The sequence below is a fragment of the Bison bison genome, unplaced genomic scaffold, assembly GCF_000754665.1.
Source record: "Bison bison bison isolate TAMUID 2011002044 unplaced genomic scaffold, Bison_UMD1.0 scf7180017864371, whole genome shotgun sequence".
Classification (NCBI taxonomy): Eukaryota; Metazoa; Chordata; class Mammalia; order Artiodactyla; family Bovidae; genus Bison; species Bison bison.
Window position 1 is genome coordinate 8,849,879 of NW_011494943.1, and position 17,863 is coordinate 8,867,741.

Here is a 17,863-nt window from a genome sequence, read left to right on the forward strand (position 1 = left end):
AAAGAGAAAGGACCCAAGAGCAGTGTTTCTTTGGTGATTTGAATACATTTTCCTGGGCCAGGGGACTGGATCAGATGACCCCGGGCCTGCCTACAAGCTCTGGTGCTGTGGGAGCCGTTGGGAAGTGAGGACAGGATCCCAGTCTTTTGTTTCTCGGCTGCCCAGGACCAAGGAAGAGCTGCCAGTTGCTGGGGTCAGTTGTGGGCCCCGGAGACGAGTGACAGGTGGACAGCGGCCCCGTTAAGTTGGAGTGAGAGTCCTTGTTGATTGTCATTTGGGGGCTGGGGGGGAAGACTGGTGGGGGGGGCAGGGAGTGCAGAGAGCGGTGGAGGGTGGCACTGCACAGCCTCCCACAGGGGAGCCCTCCCTTGGCCCTGCAGTGACAGAGGACACAGAGCAGAGGTCCTGGGGCCACTCTGCAAACCGCACGCTCTGCTGACGTCCCTTCAGTCACCCCAGTGGCTTTTCAGTCGGCCCATCAGGCCAGGAGCCCCACAACCGGCGCCGGCTCCCAAGCGTGGGCTCCTCAGGGCCAGGTGCCTGGGGTCCCCAGTCTGCACGTCCAGGAGTGTCGCTTACGGGACCCTCGTCACCAGCGGGGAGGGGGGCTGCCTGCCTCCCTCCCCACATGACCGAGGTGGGCACCGAAGTGAGGGGAACACTGGGTTGGGACAGGTCCGTGACGAAACGCCATCCTCCCAGACTGTTCCTCGGGAAGGAGAACACGTTTTAAGAGGCATCTGTTTTTCATTGGTTTAAGTGCAGTTGTTGAAAAAGTGGGAAAACAGAAGGTCCTCCGCATGTCACCCAATGCCCAGGAGGTGCTGAGGGCAGGTAGGAAGGCGCCTTGGTGTCCTCTTGGCCTCCATGGCCACCCTCCGGGGCTGGAGTGCGATGGTGAGGAGCACAGTCAGGCAGAGGAGGGGGCTCAGGAGGTGAGGGGGGCGCCCCATGTCCATGTGGCAGCTGCTTCTCACATGGCTCACCTCCGTGAGGGCCACCCCCACACAGAACCCCCTCCGCAGATGCCTACTTCCTGCTTCCTGCCTGCCTGGCACAAAGCTGCTCAGCTGTCCTTTTCCATCTTTCCAAACTCTTGGCTGCCTCCCCAGCTTCCTCTGGGGCCCACCGTGGAACCGGACGGCCCAGTCCCGTCTCCCCGAGGCTCCTGGGACCCCGTCTGTGTGCCAGCAGCCGGCTCTGTCCCCCTCACTCTCACTCCTTCGTGTGTTCATCCAGCAACGCTTTGCGGCGGGGGAGCCATCTGCTCTCCGTCTGCTGAAGAGGAGCCACTGTGCCTGGGGGCCAGGCCCCTCGTGGGCCACGGAGAGATGGGCGGGTGACCCCGTGCACCTCAGTTTCTGCATTCAGCGTGCTCCAGTTCACCGGCTTGTGGGGAGACATGTGAGTCAGGGGTGGGGGAGCTGGTCCTCGGGTTTTGTGGGGTGGGTACAGTTGAGGCCAGAGGCCTCTCTGTGAGCTCCCCCCCCAGCTCACCGTGGGGCTCCCCGAGGATGGCTGGAAGTAGAGAGCTTATTCACACCACGGGCACCCCAAAATCCAAGTGCTAAAGTTATAATTAAACCTTGAGAAACCTGGGGGCCCCTCCACCTCTGAGGCCTGCACCACCTCATAAAAGTCGGGCTTCACTGAATTCTCTCTCGTTGTGGCTTGTTCGGCATCCTGAAGGTTTGGGACAGGGGGTAGAGGGAGGACTTAGGCCTCTAACGGATTTGGGGTGAGCCCAGGAAATCCGGCGGTGGCCCCCCAGCAGCTCTGCAATCATTTCCTCCGGACTAGCTAGTGCTCAGGACTCCGACCAGCCTCAGCACCTGGCTGGTCAGGCAGGCGGTGGCAGGGTGCAGGTGGGCGCTGGCCCACGTCGGCTGCACCCCGCTGATTCAGGCACTTGGAAGGGGTCTGAGTGGGTGTCCTGGGTAGCAAAGGTTTTCACCCCTTGTCCCTCCTGTGCAGAGATCCAGGATGAGCCACGTTCAGCCTTTCTTATTGCTGACTGGCTGCTTTTGCTGCCACATCCCCCTCCTTTCAGGGTGAGGCTTCCTTCTGTAAACAGGGCTTGCTCCTGGGTCATTCTATGACTTGACAGGTTCTAGCCCGTGACGCTGAGGCCCCTTCTTAAAAGTTCATGTTGAGTCCTTATGAGCACTGGTGGTGTGAGGAGCGGCCGCACAGGTGGAGAAGTCACCAGAATCACCCCCCAACACACACATACACACACAGGCCGCTGAATGGAAAGGGGGGAGGGGCGTGCAGGCTGGATTGGTGCGGGGGGTGGAGGGGGCAGCCGTGGGCCAGAGGACACCGTTGTTCTGGTTCATTCCCTGGGGACCACAGTCATCGGGCTTGTTGCTGATAATAGCTTTATGGAGATATAATCCACATTCCAGAAAATGCACCCTTTTATTGTGTACAATTCAGTGGTTTCCCGTATACTTACAAAGTTACCATCATCACCAATTCCAGAATATTTTTGTCACCCCCCCTCAGAGGTCTTAAGTCCATTACTGGTCATTTTCAGCGCTTGGCAGCCACGAATCTGCCTGCTGTCTGTGAATTTGCCTATCCTAGTAACTTCTATCGGTAGAATCTTGTCGTGAATGGCTTTCTTTTTTTAGTGGGTGGCTTTTTGTATCTGGCGTCTTTCAGCCCGTGTAATGTTTTCAGGGTTCGTCCATATGTAATGTGTCCACACTCCATCCCTGTTTATGGCTGCACAGTATTCCACTCTAACAATTGCATCACGTGGTGTTTATCCATTCATGGGTTGATGGGCATTTATTCGGGCTGTGTCCACTTTGTAGCTCATATGAATCGTGCTGCAGTGAACACTGGGGTCCGGGTTTGGGTGGGCACCTGTGTTTTCGTTTCTCTTGGGGACCTGCACAGTCAGTGGGGAGCACTTGGCTCACCAGCACCCAGTTAGGGGAGCACTGTTGGTCTCTTGGGCCCCACTCCCAGTGGCTGTGAGCACTGTGTGTCAAGTCTTGAATCTGTGTCTCTGTGCAGTTGGCTGGGGGTTCTTTGGTTTCACTGTGAGTCCAGGGCCAAGCTTTGTGGAACAGGATGAATCAATGAGGAATTAATGCAGGGAGGAGTTGGGGGTGGGATCAAGGAGCAGAGGAGCCTGTTGGGTCCTGCCACTGACTTCTGGTTTCCTTGGCCTGCACAGGGCCCAGGACAAGGCAGGAAGGGGAGAAGGAAGGCTTGTGTGTCCTCTCCAGGGGAGACAGGGGGGCATGTGACAGTGAGGTAGAGGCAGCGAAAGAGGAAGTGGGTGGAAGGAGTGGGCGGGGTTGAAGTACCCTCCCCCAGTGGGAAGGTGGGGGCGAGGATGCACCCCCGTCTCCATTCCTGGCCAGGGGGGAGGTGTTTCCTTCCTGGGAGGGTGAAATGCAGGACTTACGGGAGGTCGGCCTCTGGGGTCCAGGGAGGGTGTGAGGGTGACTGCTGTCCCCCCCAGAATCTGCAGGAGCAACAAGGTACACCCTTTCTGGACGGCTGTGTGCATCACAGGCAGAAAGTTAAGCTGCGGAACGAATGCGCGTTGCTTGTCTTTTTAAGCCACCACACAAGTGCATCCAGCAAAGGCTCACCCGTGCGCACGTCTGGGCGCCTGCTGGGTCCACTCTGAGCGTGGCGCCCGGGAGCGCGCTGGGGAGGGCCCACTGGCGCGCGGTCCCGGGAAGGCGGCGGGGCGGTCCAGCTTCCTCCCTCCTCCCGGCCCTCCCCGCCCTCCGGGCAGCTGGAGGGGGCCTCTGCTCCTCGGCAGTTCACAGGCAGAAATTACCATATGAATGTGGCTCCTTCCCACAGCGCGGGTTGGGGAGACCTGGGAGGGGACAGGCTCCCACCCTCGGGGGCTGGAGGCGCCTCCAGGTCCTGTGCTGACTGAGGCGAAGCTCCTTCAGAGGCACAAATTGATCGGTTGGAGGACGCCGGACAGTCTCGGTCCACAGTAGGTCTCCACCGCGTGCAGAGGGTGTAGGGGATGATGGGTTGGGGGGTCTGCTGGGTCCCAGGAAGTGGGGGAGGCCCTGGGGACCGGCGAGCCCCTTCCTTTATCTTTCGTCTCAACTTGTAGGAGAATGTGTTATTACTATAGCTGTTGTTATTTTGGTCTGATTTCAAAAGTGTCAGCTAATTACGGCAGGAAGTGTAGAGTCTAAGGAAGGATGTGAAGGCGAGGATCGGATACGATAAAGCAAGTCTGAGCGCTCTGTAAACTGTAAAGTGCTGTGCGCAGGCCAGCCCGGATGGCGGTCAGCCCTCCTCTGATGGCCCGGCCCGGCTTCTTGTGTTCTTGGCAAGCTCCTGGGGGCCAGGACTGAGTGCTCTAGGGGCCTTCTGCAGAGGCCCTGCTGGTGTCGCGATTAATACTTTGCCAGCTGACCCAATCACTCTTAAGTTTAGGCTGCTGCTATGTCACCTTTAACTGCTGGACAGCAAATTAATGGATGCCTAGTGCCTGGTGGCCCGGCCACTGCACGTAGGGGACCCACTCCTCTCCGTGGCACTGGCCAGGTCAGCTGCAGTGTGGAGAGCGGTGTGGGTGAGGTTTCAGGGTTCCGACAGAGCCCCGGGTGGGCCCAGGTGTTCAGACCTGAGGGCCCCGCTCCCCATGCCCACCCACTCCAGCACCCCTGCCTGCTCTGCCCAAGCTTCAGGGAGAGGAGACCTCACGTGCCCAGAGGCCCCAGTTAGGGGTAGGTGGGGAGGCGTGTGGGCTTCCTGGGTGGTACTAGTGGTAAAGAGCCCACCTGCTAAGGCAGGAGACGTAAGAGACACGGGTTCGATCCCTGGGTCAGGAAGATCCCCTGGAGGAGGGCATGGCAACCCACTCCAGTATTCTTGCCTGGAGAATCCCATGGACAGAGGAGCCTGGCAGGCCCCAGTCCGTAGGGTGGCAAAGAGTTGAACACGACTGAAGCAGCTTAGGGCACACGCACGAGGAAGGGGGTAGGGATTAGGGGCCGCCCAGTCTCCTCTCCCCTGTGGGCATCCCCATGCCCTCACTGACGGTTTCCTGAACAGAATTTCCTGAATGGGCAGGAGCTGTCCCAGGAAGTGCATCCATCCTTTCACAAGATGCTTTGTGGTTCCAGAAGGGGGATGGAAACCAGAAATCGTTCACGTCTCATTCACATGCTGGCACACGCGGAAGGCTGAGCGGAGGGAAGCCCGGGAAGCCCGTGGGAAAGGATGCAGGCCAGCACCGCGGGAGCCTCGCGGAGGGGCTGCCTGCACCGACCTGGGAGCAGCGGCCCCGCAATGCTCTGGGAAGAGAGGAGGGCGGGAAGCAGCGAACTGTCCTTTTATTCACTCATTCGACATCTTACGTACCAGGCTGTGGGATGTGTGAGCAGAGGAGGCAGACCTTGCAATTGCAGGCTGTGAGCAGGGGCACTCAGGAGGAGAACCATGGGACACCGGGAGTCCCCCGGAGCAGAGCCAAGGGAGGACCTCCCTGGGGAGCCTTGTTTGAGGAGAGGAAAGGAGCCAGGGAGATGGTGCACATGTCAAAACGGGACAGCCGGGCACGGGCTTCTATTTTACTGACACATGCTCTGTGCCTCGGCCGTGCCAGGCTCTAGTCTGTGCTTTGTAAATATGTCGTTTGGTCCTCACAGAACTCTTACAAGGCAGGTATTATCTCATATTACCCATCAGAAACCTGAGGCATTGAGAGGTTAAGTTACTTGCTCAGGGTCACACAGGGAGTCTGGGATGGAACAGGGTCCCAGCTGCAGGATTCTGGGGCCTCAGGGATCTTGTGTTATACCAGGTGCAGGGGGACCTAGTCAGGCTTTCAAGCCAGGGGAGCAATGCGATTAATTTGTTTTAAACAGGCCTTCCTGGTGCCTTGAGAAGGATGGACCCTGCGGTGGGGTGGTGGGTGGGGGACTTAATGGGGATGGCTTGGCTTGTGGGAGCCATGGAGGTGGGAGGCCAGGAGACTGCCTTCAGATGTGTTGGATTCAGATTGATAGGATTTGGGGTGGATGACTGGACGTGGGCCAATGGAAGGAGGGACCAAGGCTGGCCCCTGGGTTTCCAGCTGTAGTAACTGGATGGGTGGAGATGCCGTTGCTCATGGGGGCGGGTGGCACGGATGGGTCCAGAGCTCAGTTGGCGGCATGTTTAGTGGGAGGCATCCAGGCTTCACTAGGGCAGGGGCCGAGGATACCCGGCTCTGGGCAGGGGGCCTGGCACAGTGGGCCATCTCTGCTGAGTCATGATTGGCACTGGTGTATGATTCTGAACAGAGGTTGGCATCTGATGCTCAGAGGATGGGCAGGATCACTGGGAAGAGTGTCCAGTTGGGATCAGACTGGTTCTACAGGCAGAGGAGGAGCCAGCGAGGCAGTGGAGACCCCAGAGACAGAGGAGGAGCAGCAGAGGAGAAGTTGGGGTGGGGGGTGACCCCTGCAAAGGGCTCCATCTGGTCAGAGCTCCCGATCCAGTGGTGCACCCAAGCTTTGTATCATGCACAGCGCCAGCGTGCAGGAGGCGCAGGAAGTGGGACTCTGCCTAGTGTCCGACCCACACGGGGCTCAGGGGTGTCTGTGCACCCTGCCCGTGGCCAGCATCTCCTGTGGGCAGTGTTCCATGGGTGTTGCACATGTGTTCCGAGGGGGTGAGGCATGCTGTCCACACACTGCTTTTTTCTGGGGTGAGCCTGTGGTTGACCAGTGCGTGTACATACCTGAGCTCACCATCCCCATCTCACTTCAGGGAGCATTTGACCTTGTGGCTCATGGTGTGGCCCAAGATGTCACAGACATGCCCCGGCTTATCCCCTCTGCCCAGGGGCTCCCTTGGGAGAGCAGAGGCTAAGCACTGCGTGGGGTGGGGAGCAGGAGTGCCTTTCCAGCAGGCAGGGCTCCGGGCAACCCCGTGGGCAGGTGGGCACAGTCTAGGCGGGCTCTCTGCTGAGTGGACATGGAGCGAGCCGTGTGAGGGGCCGCGTGGGTTCCCAGGCTCTGCGCACACTGCTTCCTGACCCCCTGACCTCCCGAGCAGGAAGAAGCTGGAGGTGGGGAGGGGGGGATGTGATGCCAGCTGCCTCGACTCACATCAGCCCGGAGCTGGAGCTGCCGGCGGACGGTGACATGGTTCAAGGCGGTCCAGAGCTGCTGACCCTCCCGCCTTCCCCACAACCTTCCCGGTCCCTCCAACTAGTGGTATGAGGGGGCCTCCTTCCTTACGGGGTCATTGGTCAGGCTTCCGCTCCTGGCCTAGGAACTTGCCTCTCCCTGCTTGGCGCCCTCCCTGGCCGTGCCTTCAGCTCCCGCCTCTCTGAAGGGATCAGGGTGGGTAGGGGGTCCTTTGGCGGGTGGGGGAGGAGACCTCATTAGGCAGCACCTCGGAGCCTGAGCAGATGATCTGACTGGAGAATTGCTTGGTATCTCTGGGGCGGGGGAGCTCTTTTCCTACTTAGCTCCTGGCAGGGGGCCGCTCTCTTGCACCCCAGAGGACCCTGTCTAGTTTTTGTTATTTTACATGATCTCATCAGTTGCTGGAGTGGGCGCCCCCAGCCTCCCCAGCACGGAGCTCTGGTGTGCGTCTGCTGACAGTCCTGCTGATAGGAGAGGGGGCCCGGGGGACTCCACCCCGTGACAAATGGCCACTTTCCACCCATCTGTGGGGGAAGGTCTTCTCTTTCTCTCTTTAACTTTGCGAGCACTTGCCAAGAACTAACGGAATCTCTCTGTGGCTGACCGCTTGGACGTGGTGGGCTGGACGTGGTGGGCGGGCTGGATTCCGGGTTTGCCTTGGGGCAGGGTCTATCCTGCTGGAAGGTTCCCTGGGGTGGGAGGCGGCTCGGGGGCACATTCCCTGAGTCTTCGAGGCGAGTGTGGGCGGCGGAACACAGAATGAAAGATAAATCCCTTGACACAGGAAGTCGGAGGCCTCATCCCTGGCCTCCTCCGCCTCGCGGATTCGGCGGCACTCAGTTCTGCAGACCGCGTTTTAGGAGAGCGCCTAGGACGTGGTGCAGGTTGGAGCCTGCTCTGACCAAAGATTGATGTCTCAATAGGCTGCTGAACCCGGGTGAGGAACTCTGCTGGAGGAGCGGGGCGGGAGGCAGGCTGGAAATGAAAGAACAGAGGGGGCCTCTTCCAGAAGGGGGTGGGGGGTGCGGGCTGAGCGTTGGATGCCGTCCAAATCTGGCTCCACCGACCGACGCCAATTGAAACCGTGTTGGCAGAAGCGAAGAGGTTCTTGAGATTCTTTCCTGGACAAAAGGGAAGACGTTTGCTTTAAAGGGTTTGGCAAGAGACAAGGGTGGGCAGTAGAAGCGGGGAATCACCCCCCGCCGGACTTTGGGGCGCCCTGGGCCCCTGAATGAATAGAGTCGGGTGGGAGCAGGGGCTGTTCCTACCCTGTCCCCTCCCAGGTCTTGCAAAGGGCGCGGGGTCGTGGGAAGTCTTTCCACCCAATCTGTCCCTGCACAGAAACCCTAAAGCTGCGACCTTGTTTTGAGTCTCCTCTTGGGAAAGATCCAATGGGGAGAGAGATGCAACTCCTGGCGTTTGCAAACTCCCGTCTTTCTTCAGAGAGGCCTTCGCCTTTGTGCTGGATCTCTAAGCCGGCTTTCAGGCCAGAGGGCAGGCTCTCAGATTTCTGGCCTCCTGGTTCCTCATCAGGCTTTGGGGAGACACTTTCTGCCCTGTACAAAGTGTGAAGTGTAATTCGATTTGAAACTACTTATTGAATTAGATGAGCCGTGTACGCTTTAAAAATGCATGCCTTGATTCCCCGCCTGCACAAATTTGCAAAATTCAGTCATTTGTATTCAGTGTTTCCATCTTTAGAAGGGAACAGGAAGTTCCCCTGTGACATTTATGGGGAGTTTGTAGTGGCTGGGGTAGGTTCACGGGGACACGAGGAAAAACGGAATCTGGTAAATGGGAAAAGATTCTGTTTCAAAGCCCCGCAGGGAATGACAGCCCTTATCTCCCTGCCCATCCCTCACAGCTTTCTCCTTGGGCTCAGGGATGGAGACCAGCTTCATAGCCTCTGCCCTTTTCCTCTTTTCCTGCCTTTGATCATCAAAAAAAAATTTTTTTTTTAATTTATTTATTTCTTTTGGGCTTCCCTGGTAGCTCAGCTGGTAAAGAATCCGCCTGCAATGCAGAAGACCCCAGTTCGACCCCTGGGTTGGGGAAGATCCCCTGGAGAAGGGATAGGCTACCCACTCCGGTGTTCTTGCCTGGAGAATCCCCATGGACAGAGGAGCCTGGCGGGCTGCAGCCCGTGGGGTCGCAGTTTTGGCTGCTGAACTCAGGCTTTCTTTAGTTGTGGCAAGCGGGGGCTGTTCTCCAGTTGCGGTGGGTGCAAGGGCTTCTCGTTGCAGCAGTTTCTCTTGTTGCAGAGCACAGGCTCAGTAGCTGCAGGCGTGCAAGCTTAGTTGCTCTGCAGCATGTGGGATCTTCCCGGACCAGGGATCGAACTTGTGTCCCCTGCATTGGCAGGTGAATTCTCATCCACTGTACCACCAGGGAAGTCCCCCTACCCTGATTTTTTTTATTGTTATTTTTCATCTTTTTTTTTTTTTTCTCATTTTTTGGCTGTGCCTCGTAGGGGATCTAGTTCCCCAACCAGGGATCAAACCCAGGGTCCCTGCAGTGGAAGCTCTTGAGTCCTAACCACTGGACCACCATAGGATTCCCTGATCATTTTTTTAAAAACTCTTCCTCACCCTTTTCTGACCATGGAACCCACAATATCTTTGTATGTTGAGAAGTTCAATTCAGAAATAAAATGATTAAATTCCAAGTTCTCGTTAGACCAAGTTAGTTTCATGAAGAAAGCTATGGGGTTCTTTGATGAACCCCACAGATTGTCCAAATTTATTCACAATTTATTGCCTGTCTTCATGTGTGCTTATTTTAGGGAGAGACTCCCTATTTTTTAACAGCTCCTAAAAGAGGTTTGTGATGCGCAACACGAGAATCCTGTGCCAGATTGGGTTCCTTACTTGTAAGGGATTACCATGAATCTGCCTGGAAGTTTTGGCTGATGAACATTTGAATAAATAAACTTCTTCTTCCTGTGTGGCACCATAGTTTTCATTCAGACTGACCTCAAGCCTATACAGTGTCTTCTTTTTGTTACTATGTAATACGTGCTCAGTAAATGTTCGTTGAATGTATCATTGTTACGGTCTTGGTCCACTGGGACCCCAGGATCTTTTTCTACTGTTAATTGTTTATAACCATGTTTTATCACTGAAGTATAGGTGATGGACAGTATTATGTGTTGTAAGTGTATAATATAGTGATTCACACTTTTTAAAGATTATACTCCATTTATAGTTATTAGAAAATATTGGCTATATTACCTATATTGTGCCGTATATTCTTCTGGCTTATTTTATACATAACAGTTTGTACCTATTAATCCCCCACCCCTTTACTGCCCCTGCACGCTTCCCTCTACCCACTGGTAACTGCTGGTTTGTTCTCTGTATCTGTGACTCTGCTTCTTTTTTGTTGTATTCACTAGTTTGCTGTATTGTTTAGGTTCCGCATGTTAGTGATCTCATACAGTGTGTGTCTTTCTTTATGTGACTTATTTCACTTAGCGTGATGCCCTCCAAGCCCACCTGTGTTGCTGCCAATGGCAAAATTTCTCTTTTTTTTTTTTTATGGTTGAGTAATATTCTTGTGTGTGTGTATGAGTACCACATCTTCTTTATTCATTCATCTGTTGATGGATACTTAGGTTGCTTCCACAACTCAACAATTGCAAATAATGCTGCTGTGGACATTAGGGTATATGCATCTTTTCAAGTTAGTGTTTTTGGCTTTTTCAGATATATATCAGAAGTAGAGTTGCTGGGTCATAGGATAGTTCTATTTTTAGTTTTTCAAGAAACCTCCATACCGTTTTCTACACTGGCTACACCAATTTACATTCCCATGAACAGTGTGTAAGGATTCCCTTTTCTGCACACCCTCGCCAGCATTTGTGGTATTCCTTTTGCGGATAGCCATTCTGACACGTGTGAGGTGCTATAGCCTTGTGATTTTGACTTGCATTTCCCCGATAATTAGTGATGTTGAGCATCTATTCCTCTGCCTGTTGGCCATCTGCATCTCCTCTTTGGAAACATTTCTGTTCAGTTCTTCTGCCCATTTTGTAATCAGATTGTTGAACGGTATGAGCTGTTTATATATGTTGGATATTAATCCCTTATACATCACTTGTTGTTCGGTCGCTCAGTCATGCCTGATTCTTTGCAACCCCATGGACTGCGGCACGCTAGGTCTCCCTGTCCTTGTATGTCATATCATTTGCAAATATTTTCTCCCACACAGTGCATTATCTTTTCATTTTATTGATCATTTCCTTTACTGTGAAACAGTTTTAAAGTTTAATTAGGTCTCATTTGTTTGCCTTTGCTTTATTTCCTTTAGGAGCCAAATCCAAAAAATATTGCTATGATTTATATCCAAGAGTGTTCTGCCCATGTTTTCCTCTAGGAGTTTTATGGTTCCTGGTCTTTTAGGTCTTTAATCTATTTTGGGTTGTTTTTGTATATGGCATAAGAAAATGTTCTAATTTCATTATTCTATATGTAGCTGTCCAGTGTTCCCAGCACCACTTATTGAACAGACTGTCTTTACCCTGTTGTATATTCTTGCCTTCTTTGTTGTAGATTAATTGACCATAAGCGTGTGGATTTATATCTGGGCTTTATGATCTGTTCCGTTCATCTGCGTGTCTGTTTTTATGCCAGTACCATACTGTTCTGATGACTGTGGCTTTGTATCAGTAATACTGTCTAAAGTCAGAGAGTGTGATTCTTCCAGCTCTTTGGCATCTTCCATTTCTTTGGCATCTTTTCTAGGACAGTTACATCTCCAAGGTACACATGTGTGCATAGTGAAGGCAGGAGGCTATGACTGTGAGAAGCACCTGGACGAGGCTGGGAGAGGGGAAGGAAGGCTTCATCAAGGGCGGGTGGTGGGGCGCATTTACTGCAGGAAGAATGTGTGGTGGACAGGTCCCTATGACCCCAACATCAAGCTTCTGCGTGGGTCTGCCTGGATCTGCCTGGTGACGCTGGCTCCTGTTGGGTGATCTCGTGGGTTTCCATAGATGGGTCAGCCTTGCTTTCTGCTCAGCCACTGTGGGCAGTGATTGAGCAAGGCCGGTGGGGATGATGGTGCCAATGTCCCTGGGGAGGATCGGGGGAGATGAGGGGCATTGAGTCGGCTTTACCCCGAGAGCTTGGTCCTGGGTTCTGTCCCTGGCTGTGACACAGGTGCCCCTCTGGCTGGGAGCAATGTCACGCAGCAGAGTTTGATGCTCGGAGAGAGTGGAATCTTCAGGGATGTTTCTGAGCTGCAGGAAGGACAGCAGGACAGACAGGTAGGGGCGGTGGCGAAGAGTGACCCTTGGGTGTTGCAAGCCTGCTGGGCCCCGCCCATGATCGCCCAGGGCTGCAATGAAGTATAAACCCTCTGCGGGCTCCTCTCTGGTGGCTGCATCCCAGCCAGATGTGCGTCCCACTGTCCCAGTCCCAGCCAGCCACAGACCGAGATACACAGACCCCAGGGTAAGGGGGAAGAATTTGTCCCTTGGAGCAGAAGCCTGAAGTTGGCGCTGGCTCAGGGCTGCGACCTAGAGCCCCCTGTGAAGGCATGTGGATGGAAGAGGATGGAACCCCTTCCTCCCCAGTTTAAGAGCAACCCCCTCCCCATCAGTTCGTGAGAAAAGGCGGACCTACAGGCCCCTGTGGTGAAGGAGGGGGCAGGGGCTCGCCCACCAGGGTTGCAGGCCTGGGCTCAAATTGGAGGCCTGCAGAGAGACACTGCCAGGTTTCCTCCTGCTGGTCTGAACGTCCTCGCTGGGAGATGACGGGGCTGCTTGTGCAGCTGGACAGCCTGGGGGGTGGGGTGGGCACAGGATCCTTAGGCCTGAGTAGGGGCATCCTGGCCTCAGCTGTCCACAAGCTGTACAGCTGGCTGGTGGGCACTCCTGGGCACAGTGGGTTCTTTTCAGTCCATCTCTACCAGCAGCGACTTTCCTCTCTTTGTATAGCAGCTCATTGAGACAGAATCCCCACCCTGTACAATTCACTCATTTAGCGTGTGCATCAGTGGGGCGTATTCTCAATGTTGTATCTAGTTTCAGAAAATGTTGTTGTTCAGTCGCTAAGTCGTGTCCTCTCTGACCCCACGGACTGCAGCATGCCAGGCTCCTCTGTCCTCCCCTCTCTCCCAGAGTTTGCTCACAGTCATGCCCATTGAGTCGGTGATGCTGTCTAACCATTTCGTCCTCTGCCACCCCCTTCTCCTTTTGCCGTCAGTCTTTCCCAGCATCAGGGTCTTATTTGTCCCCCAAAAGGAATCCCATAGGTGTGATGGCCCAGCCCCGGCTGCCCCGTCTGCTGTCTGTCCTAATGGATTTGCCTCTTCTGGACATTTCATTTCAATGGATTCGTACCACGTGTGGCCTTTTACATCTGGCTTCTTCACTGAGCACGCTGTTTTCAAGGTTCATCTGTTACACAGCGTGTCGGGACATCAGTACTTTTAAAAAATTTTTAAAATTGGAGTATGGTTGATTAACAATGTTGTGTTGGTTTCTGCTGTACAACAAGGTGAATCAGCCCGTATGGATACATATATCCCCTCCCTCTTGAGCCTCCCTCCCCTACCCCCATCCCACCCCTCTAGGTCATCACAGAGCTCAAGCTGAGCTCCCTGTGCTTTATAGCAGCTTCCCACTAGCTCTTTTCCTCACAGTAGTATGTATGTCAATGCTAATCTTTTTTTTTTTTTTTTTGAGTACTGTTGATTTATGGGTCCTCCCCAGTGGCTCTGGGATAAAGAATTCACCAGCAATGCAGGACACCCAGGTTCTATTCCCAGGTCAGGAAGATTTCCCTGGAGAAGGGCATGGCAACCCACTCCAGTACTCTTGCCTGGAGAAGCCCATGGACAGGGTAACCTGGTGGGCTTTAGTCCGTAGGTTTGCAAAGAGTCAGACATGACTGAAAGCAACTTAGCGTGCATACACACGATTGATTTACAATGTCAGGTTAGTTTCTGATGTACAACAAAGTGATTCAGTTCCACGTATATATATATATACACACACACATATTCTTTACATTTATACATTAATTTTCAGATTGTTTTCCATTTTAGTTTATTCCAATATATTGGATATATTTTCTTGTGCTATACAGTAAGACCTTGTTATCTGTTTTATTTAAAGTAATTTTTATCTGCCAATCCCAAAGTCCTAGTTTGCTTCCCCCTCTTCTTCCTTTGGTATTTTTTTCTTTGTCTGAGAATCTGTTTCTGTTTTGTAAATAAGGTCAATGTATTATTTTTTAGATTCCACATATAAGTGATGTCCTGCGATATTTGTCTTTCTCGGCTGACTGACAACTGCGTTTGATAATCTCTAGGTCCATCCGTGGAGGTGCACATGCTGTTATTCCATTCGTTTTTTATGACTGGGTAATATTCCACCATCTGCATACACCACATCTTCATATCCCTTCATCTAGGACATAAGTGCTTTGAATGGCTCATCGTCCATCGTGTGGATTTCCTGCACTGTCTGTCCTCTCGTCCATGGGTGGACGACCTTTTAATGGCTCATCATCCGTTATGTAGAGTTACCGCATCGCCTTTGGCTTTTCATCCATGGGTGGACGGCCTTTCAGATGTTTCTTGAATCACTGCTTTGTGCCACCCCCTGGCCTAGGAGGTGGGGGTGCCGCTGATTGAGCTACAACCTTGGGTTTGAAGATCTTGCAAAGTCAGATCAGGGAGTGAAGAGCAGGGTGGAGAGACTCGCAGAGGGCCACGTGGAGCCAGAGTGAGAATCCGAGGCCCTGGTTCCCAGCCGCAAAGTCTGCAGGGGGCACTGCCCCTCGCTTTGACAAGGTGACCATGTTACCTACTTGTCCAAACCGTGGCCTTTCTGAGCACCAACTGGGTTCTATTAATATTGATAATTAGGCTGGATACTAGAAAACTTGAAAGCAAGGACTGTAACAGACACGTGTCCACCCGTGTTCATAGCAGCATTATTTGTCATAATCAAAGGTGGAAACCTCGTACGTGTCCACTGATGGATGAATGGATGAACAATGAAGTATTATTCAAACATGAAAGGGAATGGAATGTGACACATGCTGGAGCAGGGGGGAGCCTCAAGGACATGATGCTTGTGAAAGAAGCCCGACACAAAAGGACAAATACTTATGAATGTTCCCACTTATATGAGGTTCCTAGTGGAGCCAGATTCACAGAGACAGAACAGAGCCTACAGGGTTGGGGGACGGGGAGTTAGTGTTTAATGGGCTCAGAGCTTCCGACCAGGATGATAAAAGCGTTTGGAGGTAGGTAGTGGTGATGGTTGCATGCCATCGTAAATGTAATTAAGGACGCTAACATGAACATTTAACATGGTTAAAGGGATTGAGGTTGTAACTTGCGTCTGTTTTACTGCAGTAAAGAAAGTGATCAGGCTGGAGGGAGGGTGTAAACCAGCGTGTAAGGTCACCCCCACCCAGTTGGTCACTTGGGCTGTCTTTTCCCAGAGGAAGGTGGCACTATGGTGGGCAGGGATGTCGCCCTGGGCCTGAGAGAGTGGCTGAGCCAGTGGAGCAAAAGCAAGGCTGTCCCAGGGGTCACCCCCCGCCACACACACCCCAGCAAACCTGGCACCCCTCAGAGCGTGACTCCGGGAAGGAGAGGCTATGGCAGTCTGTGCCGCCCCCTCCATCCCCTTTTCCAGGGATTCCCAAGTAGGAGCAGTGGAGAGCAGCAGCTGGTGGTGCGGTGTGACCTTGGTAAGTCACTTGACTTCCCTGAACATGCGTCTCCCGCTTTTAAAGAGGGCAGCTCCCTCTTTCTCTGTTTGCATGCAGAGGCTGCAGTGAAAGTCACCTTGGATGTAAATGTGAAACTTCTTGTTTTTCTGTTAAGAGCTTCCTTTTTCCTATTAATAGCATTTGATAAAGTCTGGGTATGAAACAACAACCGAGCTAACAGGGAAGAGAGTGAGCCGTAGGCAGAAGTCACTGGAGGAGGTGGTCTGGACACAGGTCTTGGGGGTGGGGATGGGTCAGGAGAAGGCAGGTGTGGAGGTGGGTCTGACCGTTGTCGTGGAGGGTCTGTGGGCAGCTCGGGCAGCAGAGCCCCTCCTCCCTGTCCCCCGCCTCGAGGGTCTCCCCCAAGACCCCATTCACTCAGTTTGGTTGAGTGTCCCCTCCCTGTAGGGCCCTGGAGGCTCACTGGGGATCCACACACGTCACTGCCATCCTCACTGGAGCTCATGGCCTGCTGGGGGGACACGTATGTTAATCCGCTATCACGAGAGTGAATGTGAAGTCACAGGACTAGATTTATTGACGGTCTCCGGTTGGCTAGACCGCTTCCAGTGCATTTCAGGAAAAAAAAAAAATCACACCCCATTTGTAAAATGAGAAGGTTAGACAAGAGTTCTGTGCTGTCCAGGATAGTTGCCACTTGCCATGTGTCATTCTTTTTTTTTTTTTTTAATTAAAAATTTTTTAAAAATTTCTTGTCCATGCTTTGTGGGATATGGGATCTTAGTTCCCTGACCAGGGATCAGACCCTCACTCCCTGCGTTTGAAGGGCAGAATCTTAACTACTGGGCTGCCAGGGAAGTCCCCATGGCGTGTATCATTCTTTAAATTGAAATGAATTAAAATTAAATAAAAAACTGAGTTCCTCCGTTAGACTAGCTGCATTTTAAGTGCTCAAATGTCATGTTTGTGAAAACAGTTGGTGGTTCTGAAGAAAATTAAAAATATGACTACCATTTGACTCAGCATTCCCACCGGGTCAAAAATGTTTCGGAAAGCTTTGAAAGCAGGGTCTTGAGAGAGTTGTGTACCCATGATCCCAGCAGCTCTGTTCACTAGCTAAAATACAGAAGTAATCCAAGTGTCCATTGATGAATGAATTAAAAACATGCTCCAGCCACACACTGGAGTATCACTCAGCCTTCAAAAGGAGGGACATCCTGACGCCTGCTAGAGTGTGGACTGACCTTGAGGGCATTCTCCTTGGTGAAACAAGCCTGTCACGAAAGGATGAATACTGCGTGACTCTGTTGACCTGGGGTGCACAGTAGCTAAATTCATGGAGACAGAAAACAGAATGGAGTGGGGGTTCCTGCTTAACGGGCACGGTTTCAGTTTTGCAGGATGAGTTAGGAGCTTGGGTACAGAACGTGAATGGACTTAACACTCCCAAGCTGCATGCTTAAAATTGGTTAAGATGGTACATTTTGTGTTCTGTAAATTCCACCACAATTTCTAGGAAGTGGCACACATGGCTGCCTCACTGGACGGTGCTGGAGTCGCCTGTCTCCACTGTCCCATCTAGCTGGCTAGAGTCCTCGAGGCTGCAAGAGTCACAGAAACCCCGAGTTTCACAGAGAGCATCTCTGGGCCGGCTGGCTGCTAGACGCCTCTACACTCCCCCATGGGGTCCTGAAGGCAGACCCCAAAGCCTCCTATCAGGGTGGGCGTAGCTGGAGGGTCCCGTGTCTGCTGGCCATTCAGGCAGACAGAGTGGGGATTGCCCACCATGGAGCCTCCCAGAGGAGGGGCCTCGGGGAGATGGACCCTCACCTGTGCAGAAGGCCAGGCCCTTCTCTCAGCGGGAAGGATGGCGCTTGTCACGTTTCTCTGATTATTTCTCTAACAGGGTCCTGGTGGGCAGGGGGTTTCGCTTTGGTTTCTGCAGATGTTGGTGCCTGTGGAGGGGCCGGCTGGAGCCTCTCTCTGCTGCTCCTGGAGCCCTTGGAGAGGAGTAGGGGGCGGTTCAGGGGGCAC

The 17,863-nt window shown here is 53.2% G+C and overlaps 1 protein-coding gene across 10 annotated transcripts in view; it reads left to right on the forward strand.

The window, feature by feature from the left end:
- SEPT9 (septin 9) overlaps positions 1–17,863 on the forward strand; it is a 181,089-nt gene that overhangs the window by 148,109 nt on the left and 15,117 nt on the right. Inside the window, exon 1 of one of the 10 annotated variants that reach the window (XM_010856241.1) lies at positions 22–193. The exons of 4 other annotated variants lie outside the window; for them this stretch is intronic. Coding sequence is in view for 1 of the 6 variants with exons in the window: in XM_010856237.1 (XP_010854539.1) it covers positions 3,353–3,500 (148 nt within the window). In the remaining 5 variants the exon portion in view is untranslated. Of the gene's footprint in view, positions 1–21; positions 194–229; positions 251–1,017; positions 1,405–2,063; positions 3,501–3,594; positions 3,977–7,992; positions 8,074–17,863 lie in introns of those variants that run through there. 5 more of the 10 variants (XM_010856243.1, XM_010856239.1, XM_010856237.1 and 2 more) reach the window with 5 other exon arrangements.